The 18,859-nt window shown below is 38.9% G+C and overlaps 1 protein-coding gene across 1 annotated transcript in view; it reads right to left on the reverse strand.

The window, feature by feature from the left end:
* The window catches only part of TMEM117 (transmembrane protein 117), a 619,460-nt gene that overhangs the window by 484,231 nt on the left and 116,370 nt on the right, over positions 1–18,859 (reverse strand). The window contains exon 4 of the mRNA XM_010860739.1: positions 12,063–12,195. Within this exon, the coding sequence (XP_010859041.1) occupies positions 12,063–12,195 (133 nt within the window). The remainder of the gene's footprint in view (positions 1–12,062; positions 12,196–18,859) is intronic.

Genomic DNA, 18,859 nt, shown 5'->3' on the forward strand with positions numbered 1-18,859 from the left:
GCGGATTCATTTTGATATATGGCAAAACCAATACAATATTGTAAAGTTAAAAAATAAAAGAAAAAAAAGAAAACCTACAGGTGACAAGCATTGATTTGGGTATTTTTTATGAAATTGATAGTAATTATTATAATTGATGATAATGCAATAAGATCATTGCCATAAAGTATATCACTTCATTATATTAACCAAAGTACTTGCCGTTATTATAACAACTGATATTTAATGAGAGCTAAGGATTTGATAAAGTGTTATGTTTTTCAATTACTGTAACAGCAACTTGCATTTATCAGGAGCTCATTATATAGCAGGAACTACATCAATTGTTTTGTTATCTCTGATTGTCACAGCAACACAAAGGTAGGTACACATATCCCCATTTTATGTTAGAGGAACTCAGGCTCAGGAAGTAAAGTTTACCTAAGGTGACACAGTTAAAGGGTGTCAGGACAAAAGTCCGTACTCTTTCTACTACACTGCATTGCCTTCGATACCAAGCAAAACTAAAGGCAACCAAGATTTTTGGCAATCTTATGTTTAATTTTATGTCCAACCTAGATAGCATATTGAAAAGCAGAAACATTACTTTGCCAACAAAGGTTCGTCTAGTCAAGGCTATGGTTTTTCCTGTGGTCATGTATGGATGTGAGAGTTGGACTGTGAAGAAGGCTGAGCACTATAGAATTGATGCTTTTGAACTGTGGTGTTGGAGAAGACTCTTGAGAGTCCCTTGGACTGCAAGGAGATCCAACCAGTCCATTCTGAAGGAGATCAGCCCTGGGATTTCTTGGGAAGTAATAATGCTAAAGCTGAAACTCCAGTACTTTGGCCACCTCATGCGAAGAGTTGACTCATTGGAAAAGACTCTGATGCTGGGAGGGATTGGGGGCAGGAGGAGAAGGGGACGACAGAGGATGAGATGACTGGATGGCATCACTGACTCGATGAACCTGAGTCTGGGTAAACTCCGGGAGTTGGTGATGGACAGGGAGTCCTGGCGTGCTGCGATTGATGGGGTCGCAAAGAGTCGGACACAACTGAGCGACTGAACTGAACTGAATGTTTAATTTAGCTTGTTACTCCAATATAGAAGCATGCATTTCCCCCAGGTTAATAATAATAATGAGGAAGGTGATAACAGTAATATAATAAGAACCCTCTCACAAAAACCTATTTCTGAAAAGAAAAAAAGGAAACTAACTTTTTTGAGTTATTTTTGCCAGTAAGTAGCTACAATGGGGTACAATCCAGATATCTGATTCCTGGGTCAGAATTCTTCCTCAGTAACAAGCGAGGATGAGATAGCTGAATGGCATTACTGATGCAATGGACATGAGCTGGGGCAAAATCCAGGAGATGGTGAGGGACAAGGAGGTCTGGCATGCTGCAGTCCATGGGGTCATGAAGAGTCAGACATGACTGAACAACAAAACCAACAAGAATAACAAGCTGATAAACTAACGAGAGAGTTGAAATAAGCAACTACGAACAATGATCACAGAACACCTGGTAAGTGTGTCAAATCAATGTCAATTCTAGACAGATGATAACGCATTCCCATAGAGTAATAAGGATGCAACAGAATAATAAGGAGATCAAACCAGTCAATCCTAAAGGAAATCAGTCCTGAATATTCATTGGAAGGACTGATGCTGAAGCTTCACCTCCAATACTCTGGCCACCTGATGTGAAGAACTAACTCAATGGAAAAGTCCCTGATGCTGGGGAAAGATTGATAGTGGGAGGAGAATGGGATGACAGAGGATGAGATGGCTAGATGGCATCACCAACTCGATGGACATGAGTTTGAGTAAGCTCTGGGAGTTGGTGATGGACAGGGAAGCCTGGCGTGCCGCAGTCCATGGAGTCTCAAAGAGTTGGACAAGACTGAGTGACTGAACTGAACTGAATAAGGATGCAAACTTGAGTATGGTTTTCATTATTGTTTTAAAATTTTATCAATTTAACCAACACTAGAGGTAAACCTGTGACAACTGAGACACACTGCACTCTTTTACCTTTATATTAATACTATCAAAACTAAGTAATGTGCAGCCAGTAGTATTAAAAGCAGCCACCTGAGTCTTGCTGCTCTACTGCCTCTGGCTAAATAAGTCTGCTCTCTCTCAATCTCCCTCCCTTTCCCCTTTTCTGTCTCTCTCACCAGCCTCCCTCCCTAGGTCAGCCCTCTTGACCAGACTCAGTCTTCATTTGCATCTTTCCTTCTCACCAGTCCATTCCAGGCAACCAGCTCTGCACCTCCCTCCCAGCCTTAGTAATTAATTGTGCTATTATTGTGAATTAAATGTACAAGCAAGTCAATGTTTAGCCTAATTAAGAGTGAAGCCAACAAATTATCTAAAGCACCACTCCAGCAGAATTTGCATTCAGCCTTATATTAGTAGCCAATCAGGCTTTTCAGCTATTGATTCAAGCACTTCCAGACTTCCTTAAAAGCCTCGTACAGCTAGGCCTTCTCCCCACCCCAGCTCCTCAACCTTACACCAGGCCTCCATCCTTTACCCATCCCTAAATTCAATGTTTTATTACATACCACTGAAAGGAGTCTCAGAGCCCTTTTTTCATTTACTACAGTTTAAATGGATAGCTTTGCACTTAATAATTTTGTCAGTTTAGGTTATAGGAAAACTGTATTGTTTAACATTATTAAAGACTATTTAAATTTTTTCTTGTCATTTGATCAAAATAAATTCATCACCTTTCAAAACAGATAAACAAACTCACAAAAATACTCCTTCCACAGCATGCAGCTACCAGTAGGTCTCCCAACTTTGTATTTGAAGAGCAAATGAAAACCACAGTTCTTAACAATAAAAACATGTAGCAGGGCTCCTACTTCTAGACTACTGGTGACTAGAAAGAAGTCTGACTAAGGAAACTAAAAGCTTTAGTGAAGGTTTTAAAAATAGTGAATTTAGTAAAGAAAAAAGTACTGCCTGGAGTAAAAAATTTCACCCTGATTTTTTATATTGGGCTGCAACCTACATCCCTGGCAACAGAAGCTGAGTCTTTTCTGATGCAATGTATGCACACCCTAATGTACCAGAGTATGATCATTCTTAAAAAAAAAAAAAAAAGGATAAGAGGGTGACAGGCAAAAGCCTCGGGCAGCTGCACACGTGGACTATCCAAAGCATTATTAGATCTTGAATGATTTCATGCAACCTACAGACAAGTCTAGGCTAGTCTCTCACTCGTTTCTCTGACTCATCCTTGCTTGCTTCTGCTGCCCTCTCTATACATACAAGCCATTCATCTTGGATTTTAAAATAGTGTCCATTTTAAATATTCTCTCCTGTCACCTCCCCTCAACCAATTACTCTTACCACATCCCCCTCACGGACAGTACTCACCGTGCTCATTCAGTGAGTACTCCAGATAAGTTCTTACTAAAATGTAAAGAAAGAAAACAGAAGAGAGAGACAAAGTCTCTTCCACTGTCATCACACCCACCACCTAATTCTTACCTCCATTTTCTAAATTGCCTGAATTACTTTGTCTTATTTCTCAAATTCTGTCAGTGTAATACTTAACACATATTAACATATTAATTAATAAATGTAAAACTCCCCAGGAAAAGGTTCTGTATCAGGAAAAATAATACATTTCTTCGTGATTAACACTAGAAAAGATCAGCTTCTTCATATCCTGTCCTAAATACTATGTACTCTTTGGACACGTATTAGTTCATGGAGGAATTTTTTATCAGTAAGTCAAGTGTCTCATTTCTTCAGTGCTAAACACAATATTTACCCTTGTAACACTAGAATAAGTCCATAAACACAGAAGTGTATGTGTTCACTGAGATGTTTATATGCACTATATTTAAACCTGCTTTAGAACATAAAAGGGGCCAAACACATCACAAAATAGGTACTTATAAGAGAGCTCACTATGTGGATTTCTTAAAATGGCCATTAACCACTGAGAGGGCAAATATTTCAACACCAAGTTTCAAAAATTCAGAAGGAGGAGGAGACTTCTTTTCAAAGGAGTAAACCTGCTTGTGATACATTGAAAACAGGCAGTGAGTGATGAAAACATGCCCTTTGCTGCCATCAAGTGGTCCTTTTTGGAATCTTTTTATATATAAGCCTTAAAGAAATGGCAACCCACTCCAGTATTCTCGCCTGGAGAATGCCATAGACAGAGGAGCCTGGCAGGCTACGGTCCATAGGGTCGCAAGAGTCAGACACGACTTAGTGCACTGTCTCAGCTCAGTTCAGTCACTCAGGCATGGGGTTGCATGTCATGTCATGCAACCCCATGGCCTGCAGCATACCAGGCCTCCCGCTCCATCACCAATTGCTGGAGTTTACTCAAAACTCATGTCCATAGAGTCAGTGATGCCATCCACATCTCATCCTCTGTCCTCCCCTTCTTCCGCCTTCAATCTTTCCCAGCATCAGGGTCTTTTCAAATGAGTCAGTTCTTCGCATCAGGTGGCCAAAGTATTGGAGTTTCAGCTTCAGCATCAGTCCTTCCAATGAATATTCAGGACTCATTTCCTTTAGGATGGACTGGTTGGATCTCCTTGCAGTTGGGGAACTCTCAACAGTCTTCAACAACACAGTTGAAAAGCATCAATTCTTCGGTGCTCAGCTTTCTTTATAGACCAACTCTCACATCCATATATGACTACTGGAAAAACCATAGCTTTGACTAGACAGACCTTTGCTGGCAAAGTAATGCCTCTGTTTTTTAATATGCTGTCTAGGTTGGTCATAGCTTTTCTTCCAAGGAGCAAGTGTCTTTTAATTTCATGGCTATAGTCATCATCTGCAGTGATTTTTGGAGCCCAAAAATATATAAGCCTCAATCTCGGTGCAAATGCTTTGCTTTCCCACCAGTTCATTTCTTACACATTACACATGTGGAAGAAAAGCAATGACAAACCTAAATAGTGTATTAAAAAGCAGAGACATCGCTTTATAGACAAAGGTTCATATAGTCAAGAGTTCATATAGTCATATAGGCAAGAAGAGAAAGGGTCAACAGAGGATGAGATGGTTGGATGGCATCACCAACTCAATGGACATGAGTCTGAGCAAACTCTGGGAGATACTGAAGGACAGGGAAGCCTGGCATGCTGTAGTCCATGGGGTCACAAAGAGTCGGACTGAGCGACTGAACAGCAACACATGTGTTAGCCTTTGAGGGGTCTGAAAAAACCAGGTAATCATTCCGTAAATTAGGGCTTAATAGTTTCCATTCTAAAAAAATTCCATGAGTAAGAAGCTCTTCAGAAAGACAACATTAAAAGGGATTTGAAGTGTCCAAACACCGAAAACCCTTTCCAGCCCTACATGACTCAGTTTCTACTAGTGAGGCCCTCAATCTGGACCGGGAGCACAGCCCTCCATTTCTGCCCACAGAGAATTTCTAATAGATTGGCTTTGACACACCTAATGAACACAAGCAATTTAAAAAATTGGAGAGAGATTCATTTGGAATCATTTTTAATCAAGTCCTATAACTCCAAGAGAAAATGGTTTCCTGTTTCTTTCCTATCGGTGTCTGACTGCCTTGAGGCTTTAGTCTCGTACGTAAAGAAGGCAGCACACCGTGGAATGTGATTACTACATAACCTTAATTTTAACTTGGTTGATTGCTCTGCCCCTTTTTCTTTGAGCATCTTCGTGTTTCTCTCCCAAGAGATAGTTAATTAAATACACAGCTGAATGAAAGGACAAAGGATAATTGCTATTTTTAAAACACGGCACAATGCCATGGCCGCAGCCCCTTCATTTCTGAGAACAACAGCATTCATCTTAGAGTATTGGTTCTCTTGATTGGAACATGTAGCAGTATGATTTTGGTTATGAAACGAAAAGCCCCAGTAAATCAAAGTGGACACAATTTGAGGAGAGAGGGAATTAAATCGCTCTGTATAAGCAAACAGAAGCATTCTGGAAGTTTTTGGGGGGTGGGGAGGTGCTCCAGAGAGAAGCAGAAACTTTAAACTGGGAGAAAAGAGCAGCCAGGGAGATTTGGCGGGTGTTCTGAATCCAAAAGAAAATGTATGAGAAAACCACAAATCACACCTATGGCTATGAGTTCTTGGCAGATTTTCTGTGTTCCACCTGTTAGGTAGGTAGAATAGGGAAAAGGAGTCCAAAATGGCAGTGGCTAAAAGACAAGGAAGGTCAAAGGAAGGTCCGAGGACCAGAGTGAAAACTTCAGGCAGAACAAACAACACTCCTGGCTAAGCCCAATTTGCATAGGGCAGGCCCAAGTGGAGGAAAAAACATATAAAAGAAGGAGCCAAAGCGCTTTCTCTCGGACTCTCTCTCCCGCGTGCATGCGCTCTCTCTCACTCTCTCTCTCACTCTCTCTCCCTCCCTCCCCACGCACTCCTCCACTCTCTTCTCTTCAAGTCTTGGATTCTCCTGCTATCTTCTAAATAAAATAGAGCTGTAACACTGATTTGCCTAAGAGCTGTAGCACGGTTTGTCCAAGACCCAAGAGCTGTGACGCACCGAGGGCTTTAATGTCCGTCGCTCCAAATCTTTGTTGTGACGAGACAAAGAACCGAGGAACATACACTCGCGTGACACACCCAAGGCCTGCTCTAAATCAAACTTCCTAGATGCTCCCTATGCCAGTGGTTATGTGTTTCCAGCCCATCCTTTTTCTCAGAGGCAGCTTGCAGGACCATCTAATGTGGAGGATTCCATTTCAGTTTCTCACTTATACGACCCAAGTCCCTTGTTTCTAATCCTGACATGAAAGTTAAAACTCAAGTCCTTAAGTCACTGCCTCAGTGTCACTTCATAGACTCACTGTCTTGGTGTTCAGATCCTTCTTTATTATTGGCCTCAGGGTTTTTCTTTATCTTTGGGTAAGCTCAACTATGCACTTATAAAGAGTTTATCAGGGTGTGGGGAAAACTGGACAGCTACAAGCAAAAAAATAAAAGGGGACTACTTTCCCAAACCATACACAAAAACTCAAAATGGATTAAAGACTTAAGCGTAAGACCTGAGACCATAAAACTCCCAGAAGAAAACATAGGCAGTATGTTCGTTTATATAAATCTTAGCAATTTTTTTTTTTTTATCTATCTCCTTAGGCAAGGGAAATAAAAGTGAAAATAAACAAATGGGACTACATCAAACTATGAAACTTTTGTACAGGGAAGGAAACTATCAACAAAATGAAAAGTCCACCTACTGAATAGAAGATATGTGCAAACAATATATTTGATAAAGGGTCAATATTCAAAATATACCAAGAACTCCTATAACTCAACATTAAAAAAAAAAAAATTTAACAATGGGCAAAGGACCAGAATACACATTTGGTCTCTAAAGACACACAGATGACCAATAGGCATGTGAAAAGATGCTCAACATCACTAATCATCAGAGAAACACAAATAAAAACCACAAAAAGATACCATCTCACACCTGTCAGAATGGCTATCATCAAAAAGACAATAAATATCAAGTGTTGATGAGGAAGTGAAGAAAAGGGAACCCTTGTGCATTGTTGGTGGGAATGTAAATTGGTGCCACAATGAAAAACAGTATGGAGGTTCCTCAAAAAACAATTAAACTAGAACCCACTCCAGTGTTCTTGCCTGGAGAATCCCAGGGACGGTGGAGCCTGGTGGACTGCCATCTCTGGGGTTGCACAGAGTCGGACACAACTGAAGTGACTTAGCAGCAGCAACCATATGATCTAGCATTATTACTTCTGGGTATCTATACCCCAAAAATAAAAACACTAATTTGAAAAGACATATGCACCCCTATCGAAGAAGGCAATGGCACCCCATTCCAGTACTCTTGCCTGGAAAATCCCATGGATGGAGGAGCCTGGTAGGCTGCAGTCCATGGGATCATGAAGAGTCGGGCACGACTGAGCGACTTCACTGTCACTTTTCACTTTCATGCATTGGAGAAGGAAATGGCAACCCACTCCAGTGTTCTTACCTGGAGAATCCCAGGGACGGGGGAGACTGGTGGGTTGCTGTCTATGGGGTCGAACAGAGTCAGACACAACTGAAGTGACTTAGCAGCAGCAGCAGCATGCACCCCTATAGTCATTGCCCAGCATTATTTATAATAGCCAATATATGGAAAGAACCTAAATATCCATCCACATATGAATGGATAAAGAAGATGTGGTATTACATATACAATGGAATATTAATCTTAATAAAATAAATGGAACTTTGCCACTGCAACAAAATGGATGGATCTAGAGGGTATTGCACTAAGGGAAATGAGTCACAGAAAGTAAAACACTGAATGATCTCACTTTCATGTGCAATCTAAAAAACAAAACAAAGACACAAGAAAATAAAGTGAAGACAGTTACAGAGAAAACAATAGGTGTTTGTCAGAGGGGAGGGAGGTGATGGGATTGAAATAGATGAAGGAGATTAAGAGGTACAAACTTCCAGTATAAAATAAATATGCCACAAATATGTAATATAAAGCATAAGGAATATGGTCAATAATACTGTAATAACTCTATATGGGGACAGATGTTACTAGACTTATCATGGTGATCATTTCATAATGTATGCAAATGCCAAATCATTTAGGCAGTACATCTGAAACTGATATAATATTATCCACCAATCATATTTCAATCAGTCAGTGTTAATCACATATAAAAAATAAAAATAAATAATATGAAATGAGAGGGGGAAAAGTCTAAGGCAGTACTGTATTTTTAAGCATCTCTAAATGTCTTTTAGGAGGAGAAGTTTCAGGTTAGCTAGTCGGCAACCTTGTAAAAAGGAAATTGTTTATAGAATGTCTAGATGTAAAACTCTGCCCAGGCTGAGAGCCTTCTCTGCAGCAGAACCCTCACCTACAATCTCACACATTAATGGAAGATGAACTTAGTTTCATCTTGGTGACTTAAAGAATAAAGAGGTTACCACAGCAGCACTCTGGCAGCAGGAGGTACGGAGCAGTGGAAGCAGAATAATCAAAGATTAGAGGAATAGGGATTGTCTGAACCTGGGTCCCTTTAGCCCATCTCTAACTCTCCTTTTACCCCCTTCATCTCATCACCTCTCAGCTTAGCTCCCCACAGGCAGCTGAAGCCATGAGTGAGTATATATATATACCTCAGGGAATTCATTGCAATCAGAACTCTAGAAGCAGGCAACTTGACTCTTATCAAGTAAGCTGTGGCTAAAACTATTGAAGTTCTGGTCAGTTAAATCTAGGGATTTTGCTCTTGGTAACAAGGGATCAAGGGACTCTGGTTGAGCCTAAATTTACAATCAATTCTAAAATTGGGGTGGGGGGAGGAGGAAAAAAACAAATCATTCTAGGGAAACATCTTTTTTCCTGTCTTATATCCTAAATTCACTCTTTGTAGGCCTAACAGCTTCTGTTCTAGAAAGGAGTTCTAAACTACATCAACAAAAGTTTAGCCTTCATAGAAAATCCTTGAAGTCCTCTTTGGAATGGTTCTAAACCAATATTCCTAGAAAGATCCAAAGACCAGTACACATAGGAATCCTCAATGCAAATCAGATACAGGGTAAATAATCCTGAATTCCTCTCTACCACCAGCAATCCTCTGATAGAAAATCTGTCAATCATGATATCTCTGAGCCTGCTATCCTTCCTGTACCCTCTGGCTCCATCATTCCCTGCCTTAAACAGGAGAAGCAATGCCTCAGATAACATGGAGCATCTACCTCAAAGGCACAGTGGTATCCACCCGCTTTGAGAACTGATTTTCCTCAAGGTTTGCAGTCCTACATTAAAGCACTCACTAGTTCAAATGACATGTGTCAAAATAATTAATAATGTATCTTTTATAAATGGAGATTTAATTTTTTAATCTGCAGAAATAAACCATTTTTCCTTTGGTTGGACTTCTTTTTCAGTGGTACCATTAAAAACGTCCTCTCAAGAAAAGATCCTTTTCAACAAAGATGCAGCCTATTGGTGAAGAAGAGTTCAAGAATTACAGAAGAATATGAAATACTATATTTAGTCTGAGAATAAAAGACAATCACCTTCCATTTTACTTAGATAGATACATATAAAAAATTCTAAACTATTCTCTTCCTGCACATACCTACTACTTCTTTCAATTTTCAAATTCTGTTTGAATGATAAAAATACGAAGAAAAAAGGTTCCATATGGTGTTGGAACAACAGGATCAACCATCCCTCAAATGTGTGCTAACCTTAGGGCAGGCTGTATTACTAGAACTCACTAGTTAATGGCTCAACACCTTCTCTATTATTGCTTGAGTGATGAAACCTCTCTGGTCCTCAGTTTCTTGATCTGTAAAATGGAGATAATAAAAAATACCTATTTCAGAGGGGCCTTGTGAGGTCTGAAACTATTCAGGTCTGTTACTGAATGGTCAATTCTTGCTAGCTCTCACTAAAATTAGCTTTATTATTAGCTATGGAATGCTTTACAATGTGCCAGGGAATCTGCATTGCTGCATTTACTACTTTTAAATCTGCTTCTTTCTTCAGAATAAGCACTTCTGATTATCACAGACCTCATTTAGTTCCATTTTAAAAAAAAAAGAGTAGAATCAAGTGAAAAGTCAACTTCTAAGAAAAGGATATATTTTACATACAAATGGTATTTAATATTTTATTTCCAGCAACAGCTTAGAAAGAGTAAGTTTTACATGGATCCCCTCCACTTCTGGCCCCAGGGATGAGAAGGCACAATTCTCTTCAGACTTTTTTTTTTTTAACTTATTTTGTATTGGGGTTAGCCAATTAACTAACAGTATTGTGACAGTTTCAGGAGAACAGTGAAGGGACTCAGCCATACATATACATGTATCCATTCAGAGACTTTCAGCTGTGTTAGGTAATTCCAAGAACACCATTACCCGTTTCATTACACAGGTACTGCTCTAAGGCTGAGGCTTATTCTGACTAGCCATGGGTTAGAATCTGCAATTCCGCTATTTAAAAATAGACCCAGTAGGAATGGCATCATTTGAAGCCCAAGAAATAACTAACAGATGATGGGTTTTAATAGCTTCCTAAAGCCTGAGTGTTTGATCTATTAAACAATCACATTCTTGAATTTACCACTTGTGAGTATGGACTAAAGTATAAATCTTGTGAAATATCTGCTTTTCCTTGACTATTCATCTCCTTTAATGGTGCGGGGAAAAACTAATAAAGTTTTAATTGAGCTATCCCTCTCAGCATTGAAGAGTGGTGGCTAAAATCTATACATAACATCAAAACAATTGCACTATAGAATTGGTCGACAGAAGTGCTTTTACTACATTTAGAAGAAAAGGGTATTAGCTGGCTTTCCAATCTATCAGGGAGAATAGATCAAAACTTTCCTTAGGAACTGTTTCAGTGCACAACAAATATCTAAGGTGGTTTCTTATTGTCACTAATCTAATTCTTAACGCTGTAAATTAAGCCATTCTCCTGTATTGTGCCCTTAAAACTTAAAAAGAGCAAACCAATAATTGGAGAAGTGTAAAAAAAATCTACAATCTACCTGTTAGCACATCTTCATGCCATGGTGATTTGATTAGTGATTTGATAAGTATAGATTACAACCCTGGACTTAATACAGAGTGGCCCACTTTTAAAATGGCCCATTTATAACAAAGGTCTCTCTGTTGGAACTGCCAGAGAGTTAAAAAAAAAAAAATGCCACCACTATAAAAAACTTTTTTATAGCCATGCATTGTAGAGCACTGAAATTGTAAGAGACCTTCATGGAGACCTTCATTTCAGCACAGTTCTACTGATTGTGTGACTATAAACAAGTCAAGATTTCCTGATTCTCATACTCTGTCACTATAGTAAGATGACTGCCTGCTCTCAAACTACCCTAAGAGAAGACCTAAAGAATAAGGGACACAATATAAGTATTATAAAATGCTATAAGCTTCTTGGAGAAAAGACTCTAAATGTCTTAAGTAAGAAAAATTCATAAATATCTTTTAAGATAGAATATTTGTAATGAAGATTCAGGCTACCACAAACTAAAAAATTATTGAATTCTTACGAGTTTCAAATATAACACTCACCACAGGAGAAAGGGGAAAGATAACCTACCCCATTGTCCCATCCATTAGAAGAATCGTGTTGTATATGTGAGAAAAGATGAAGAGAAAGAGAATTGTGCTGAAGAACATTGTCATCCATGATCCATGATCCTCACGAAACATTTTTAACCGGAGCAACTGACCTGCAATATAATTATTATTGGATATCAGTATACATTGCAACTCAAAATACATACAGCATTGTTTTATTTTAATTAATTTCTTTTATCTCACTAATATTCTGAAGTCTTTGCCCCTAGCACTTGTCTTACAGGAGAAACTACTACCTAAGATCCTTATTGCTCTTTTGTAAATAAATGATGAAGTCCATGACAATCTCCACCTCATCATCCTAGAGCAAATACTAGCATGAAAATCTAGTGTACAGAGAGCATGCATTATGCTGGCATGAAAATAAGATTAATTAGAACACTTACCTTATATTTTTTACTTCAGAAATATGTTTTTGGTTCATTTACTGAAACTACTTAAGTAAGGCGAATGGTAAAGATGTTACATAAATTCTTAATTCCCTTTTGTTCCCACAGGCCCATTCCCAGTACTGGTCAGATGATAGGCAAACTTCACTTATGATAAAGTACATGAATATGCGAATGGTAAAAATGAAGTCTCTATCATAAGAGTCAGAAGGCTTATTAGCCTTGCTGCTGCTGCTGCTGCTAAGTCGCTTCAGTCGTGTACGACCCTGTGCAACCCCAAGACAACAGCCTACCAGGCTCCTCCATCCATGGGATTTTCCAGGCAAGAGTACTGGAGTGGGGTGCCATTGCCTTCTCCTTAATAGCCTTACTCGTACCTAAAATATCCATTCCACCTACAGGCTGGTGCACAAGTGTGTGTGGTGTGTGGGGTCTGGTAGCATGTACACGTGTTATGGAGTCAGTGTGGTTCCCAGCAAAACATGATTTCTAACCATGCCTAATATTCACTTACAAAGATAATTACTAAAAATGGAGAGAATGGTCTATTAATCTATGGCAAAGGAGGCAAAACCACACAATGGAGAAAAGACAGTCTCTTCAATAAGTGGTGTCTGGAAAACTGGATAGCTACACATAAAAGAATGAAATCAGAACACTCCCTAACACTGTACACAGAAGTAACTTCAAAATGGATTAAAGATCAATATGTGGAGCTGGAAACCATAAAACTCCTAAAGGAAAGCACAGGCAGAATACTGTTTGACTAAAATTGTAGCAATTTTGGATGTGTCTCTTAAAGTGAAGGAAATAAAAGCAAAAATAAAAAATGGGACCTAATTAAAGTTAAAAGCTTTTGCACAGATAAAAGGTGATGGTGGTGCAGTCACTATGTCCTGTCCGACTCTTGTGACCCCACAGCCTGTTAGGCTCCTATGTCCCTGGGATTTCCCAGGCAAGAATCCTAGAGTGGGTTGCTGTTTCCTTCTTCAGGGGATCTTCCAGACCCAGGGATCGAATCCAGATCTCCTGTATTACAGGTAGAATCTTAACTGACTGAGCCAAAGGTAACCACCAACAAAACAAAATGACAACTTGGGAGAAAACATTTGCAAATGATATGACTGACAGTGAGTTAATATCCAAAATACATAAACAGCTCAAACAAGTGGACATCAAAAATTACTAAATAAATAACCTGATTTAAAAACAGGCAGAACACCTGAATAGATATTTTTCCAAAGAAGACATGCTGATAGCCAACAGACACATGAAAAACTGCTCAGTATCACTTATCATCAGGGAAATGCAAGTCAAAACTAAAATGAGATATCATCTCACATCTATCACAATGGCTATTATTAAAAAGACAACAAATGACAAATGCTGGCAGGGATGTGGAGAAAAGTGAACCCCTTTACACTACTGGTGGGAATGTAAACTGGTACAGCCACTGTGGAAAACAGTATGGAGGTTTCTCAAAAAACTAAAAATGGAACTACCATTTGACTCAGCAATTCCACTCCTGGGTATACAACCAAATGAGCCAAAAAACACTAATTCAAAAACATAATACATGAATCCCAATGTTCATAGTAACATTATTTGCAATTGTTAAGATATGGAAAAAAACCTAAGTGTCCATCAACATATGAATACACACACACACACACACACAAAGGAATAAGGCCATAATGAAGAATGAAATTTTGCCATTTGCAAAAACATGGATGAACTTGGAGGGTATTACACTAAATAAAAGTTAGACCAAAAGATAAATACTGTATGATATCAGTTATATGTAGAGTCTAAAAAATAAAACAACCTAGTAAACATAATAACAATGAAAAAAGCAGACCCACAGATAAAACAAACTAGTAGTCACCAGTGAGGAGAAGGAAAGGGGAGGGATTAAGAGGTACAAACTATTATGTATAAAATAAGCTACAGGATATACTGTACAACACAGGGAATGTACCCAACATTTTATAACATCCATAAGTGGAGTATAACCTTAAAACATTGTGAAACACTACATTTTATACCTATAACATATAATACTCTACATCAACCACACTTCAATAAAAAAAGAAAAAAATGTTAAAATGCAAATACTTCAAGGAGGAAAATGTATTAAGATGAATACTAAAGTAAAAACTACTGGTATCATAAATAGGCCAGATAAATATTTTGATTTATGATAAAGAGAACTGAGAGCACTCATATCCTGAAAGGTAAGGAAGATTAAAAAAACAACAAGATTAAGAAAAAATAAACACAGGCCATCCTGGTTTCTCCTAAGAGGAAGTTTATCCAAATAATGAGAAAGAAGATGATGCACATATAGGAACTACAATTAAAATAGGGTAGGTCTGAAATCTTACAATAAAATTTCTCATGAGAGAAAACATTTCTTTTTGATGATATGTCAAAGCTATGGAGAAAATATGTATATTTCCATCTGGAAAATATCTCTCTAGGGACAGACAGTAGCTCTCACATAAGCTTCTGAGCATAGGAAGAAACCATCTTTTAAGATTTAACTAATTTTCCCTCATCCCTTTCTGTTATTAAAATAGCACTTTAGATTTCATTTGGAAACCATTCCAGGCAAGAGTGCTGGAGTGGGGTGCCATTGCCTTCTCTGAACAGAAACATTACCCCAGCTAAAACTTTAAATGGAGCAAATATGGGAGATTTGGTTACCTCATCTGGTTTCTTGGCCTGTACAAGAAAAGCAAAGGACAAATCTGAAAGTCAGAGGGAAAGTGAATTACAACTGAGAGAAGAATGTGGAAAATGTTCTACTGAAGCAAAGGATACTGATGCTGCAAATTACAGCATTATACAACTTGTGATAATTGAATCAATAATTATAGAAATCGAGGGAATTGCAAGTCTCCACACAACACCTTGTCGGGAATATTATAAATAGATATTAAACAGAGAATGCTTGAGAGTGAAAAATCCACGCCATAAATATCTTAAAGCAAACTGCAAAGAATATCATTCATTCTTTGAACAGATATTGAATGTGTGTTTTTTACATGCCAGCTGTGGATCAAGGTGCTAGAGGTACAGCTGTGAGCAAGGCAGGAAGATGTTCAAAGTCAACCGTCATTTGAGTAGTTAATGAAAATCTTATTTTAGACTGATGGACTCAGTGTTCCCTTTGCTGCAAGTCCTTCAGCCTTGATCTATTTATTTAATTCAGCAGTTGATATGTTGAAGAACTGCTAAGACTAGAAATTAGAGTTCTTTGAAATTAAAATGTGAATTTCTTTCTTAACATATGCATATGTCAAAAATTTCACTAATGGATATACTTTAAAAGTCAAATAATAATGCCGGTGACTCAAGAGTGCTTTGCAAATAAAATACAGTGGGTTAACTGTACATGACGACTGAAATAATAAAGAGTTAGTAAAATGAGAGATGTGCCAGGATCATTTATGCTGTCATTGCCGAACTCATTGCCTGGCACTAATTTCAGTCATTAGAGCCATTATAATGAAATGGCAGGTTAACACGACTTGCAATTCACTCGAAACACACAATAAAAGAACTTCAATATATGAAGGCCAGATCCAGAGTGACCCAAATGTTGAGTCAAATCATACTAAATAAAAAAATTTCCCATAAGCTACTTCAAGGTTAACTCATTGAGTGACCATCCTAATGCTAGAAATATGTATACACAGACTGTCATCAGCTGACTCCCCATCAATTTGATCAAACCAGGAACCTCAGAGTTACCTAAGGATGTCACATGGAAGTGAACTATCTCCACCCTGTGGTGTGACCACTCACACATTTGTTTTCCCTGGGACAGCAGTGGCTTGTGACTGTTGTCCTGGCATAATTATTAAGAGTGTCCCCTTCCTTTCTGTATTGGTTTGGATAATAAGTTATATGCCACCTTTCTTATAGGTAAAAGAATTGAGAATTTTTTAACACTCTTCTTTAGAGGAGATTCAGGGAGATACCTGAGTGAAAACAGTCAACTGAAATAAAAGACATCACTACGAGGGATATATCACTGACAAAGTGATAAATGACTTTTATTTTAATCCTATGTATATTTGTAAATCTTAGTGTATATTTATGTTACTAATAAAATGTGTCTTGGACTGTATGGGCCATCACCTTTGATATGGTCAAGGTAATTGGAAAACAAATCTTAAAACTATCAGCAGCATTAAAGTGGTACACAAGCCCATGCATTAGAAGAGAGGGTTGGAGGGCACAGTGACTGTTACAAATGTTGGTGCACAGTACTGAAATAGTCTAGAATCTCAGAATCTTTCCTGGAGATACAGTAGGTTTAGAACCACTAAGATTCATAAGATTCTAACAAGGATAATGACCTAAAAGCTAATTTTAAAATAGATGATGGCTCACACGAATTGTGGAAGATGGAAGTAGATAGGTGTAAGAGAATTTAGGGAGAAACTACTTTGTTTCTTGGCTTTTTTTGCTGCTGTGTTCTCATCAGCAAAAGAATAAAAAGGAACATTTGCTCTTTACCTCACAGCCAGACTTTGATGCTAAGTTCTGGGTCCCTTTTCTTTAGAAGTAGTTTTCAGCAGGAGGCCTTGAACAAAGAAATAAACTAAACAACCTCAGAGGAGAAGGACTAGAAGCATGTGTGCTTCCGGTTAAGAGATGGGGGTACTCCTGGGAAGTTGTTGAAGCAAGGTTGAGTGGAGGGCTTCTAGATTCAGAGAGGATACAAAGATTCTGGTCTCCAAGGTGGCAAAACCTCACTTAGGTTTGAGTCCATGGATGCTGGTGAAGGCCAAAGTATCAAGGGTCATGGCCTTGGAATTCAAGTAAAGATACTGAGCTGGCCTCAGGGGAAGAGCAACCAGTAGAGCAGTCACCCACTTTCATCAGGAACACAGCAACCTGGGTAGGATTCCAGCAGTCTGTTGGTGGAGGTCATCAAGAGGGCATGACATCTGGCTGACCCAGGAACAGAACCGGGGCAGTGAGAGGTTCCTCATCCCCATTCCTGGACTTGGGATATATGCTGCCCACTGGTTCCCCGTGCTTGTATGCTAAGTCGCTTCAGTCGTGTCCAACTCTTTGTGACCTCACAGACTGTAACCTGTCAGGCTCCTCTGTCCTTGGGATTCTCCAGGCAGGAATATCAGAGTGTGTTGCCATTTCCTCCTCCAAAGGGTCTTCTCAACCCAGGGATCGAACCTGCATCTCCTTCGGCTCCTGCACTGCAAGCAGACTCTTTACTGTTGAGCCACGGAGGAAGCCCACACTGTTCCCCTAACGGGAACCATTTCCAAGAACACAGTCTTAAGAGAGAAATGTGTTTTTGAGACCATCAGGATGGACTATGTGACTGAACCCATTGAAGACCTCTGATTCTGGTGTGTAGATGCAGAGATCTTCTGTCTTGCAACCACTCAAGACAAGCCTCACACATAAGTTCCTTTGCTTGCTAAGCCTACCAGTCTGAAGAAGTCTGCTTCATGATTTGGTTTGTTCCTTCCCTCCTTGTACAGGGCCAGTTTCAGATTTCACCAGGAAGTTCCTGAGGTTGTAAACCTATACTCTTTTAGATGGCATCATTGTGCCAAAGACCATCACCCAAGCAGCAATAGTAGAGGGGAAGCTCAGGTTAATGCAGACTCAAGGATTTATTTCCAGCACCCAATAAGCCTTGGGACTGCTTTGAATTTTAGAGATAAAAAAGATGCTCTGAAAATTACCAATTCTGTACTCTCTGTTCACCTAAGTAGGAAGTCTGAGCAAGACACTTAATTTAGAGGAGAAAATGTGGCATTACGCATACTACCCTGACCAGGAAATATGAAAGGAGGCACTTTCCACAAGAAGATGCCAAACTGAAGCTAACACTACTATTCATTAAGTCTTCTGCTCCAAAATCTCCTATATACAATGTGTCGATTACATACATAATGTCTATGTGCAACTACTTAATGTATACACATATACATAAATATAATTTGCAGTTATTTAAAGGAATGTATTTAATTTGCTGCAGTCAAAATTCAGTCAAAGTCAGCACAGCAGGCATTCTACATAACAGCACGAATATTTTATGTTGCCAATAACAAAAACAATGGTTCCAAACCCTTGCTTTTTATCACTCAGAATACTTGGGCTTCTGATATACTCCCAAAATGGTGTTACAAAACATATGTTAAATAGACATCATTGTAAAATTTAAATAAATAAAATAGAAAACTAGTATCAGCTTAAATGATAATAAGTTGATCTCGCGGTTTTTCTCGACTTGTGGTGGGAAGCTTAGGGTTTCTCTCAAGTTGTGACGGGGACCTCAGGGACCCGCTCGTGTTGCCTCCGAGAAGTCGGGTCTCTTCTC

This window comes from Bison bison, unplaced genomic scaffold (assembly GCF_000754665.1).
Source record: "Bison bison bison isolate TAMUID 2011002044 unplaced genomic scaffold, Bison_UMD1.0 scf7180017864470, whole genome shotgun sequence".
In the NCBI taxonomy this organism is placed as follows: Eukaryota; Metazoa; Chordata; class Mammalia; order Artiodactyla; family Bovidae; genus Bison; species Bison bison.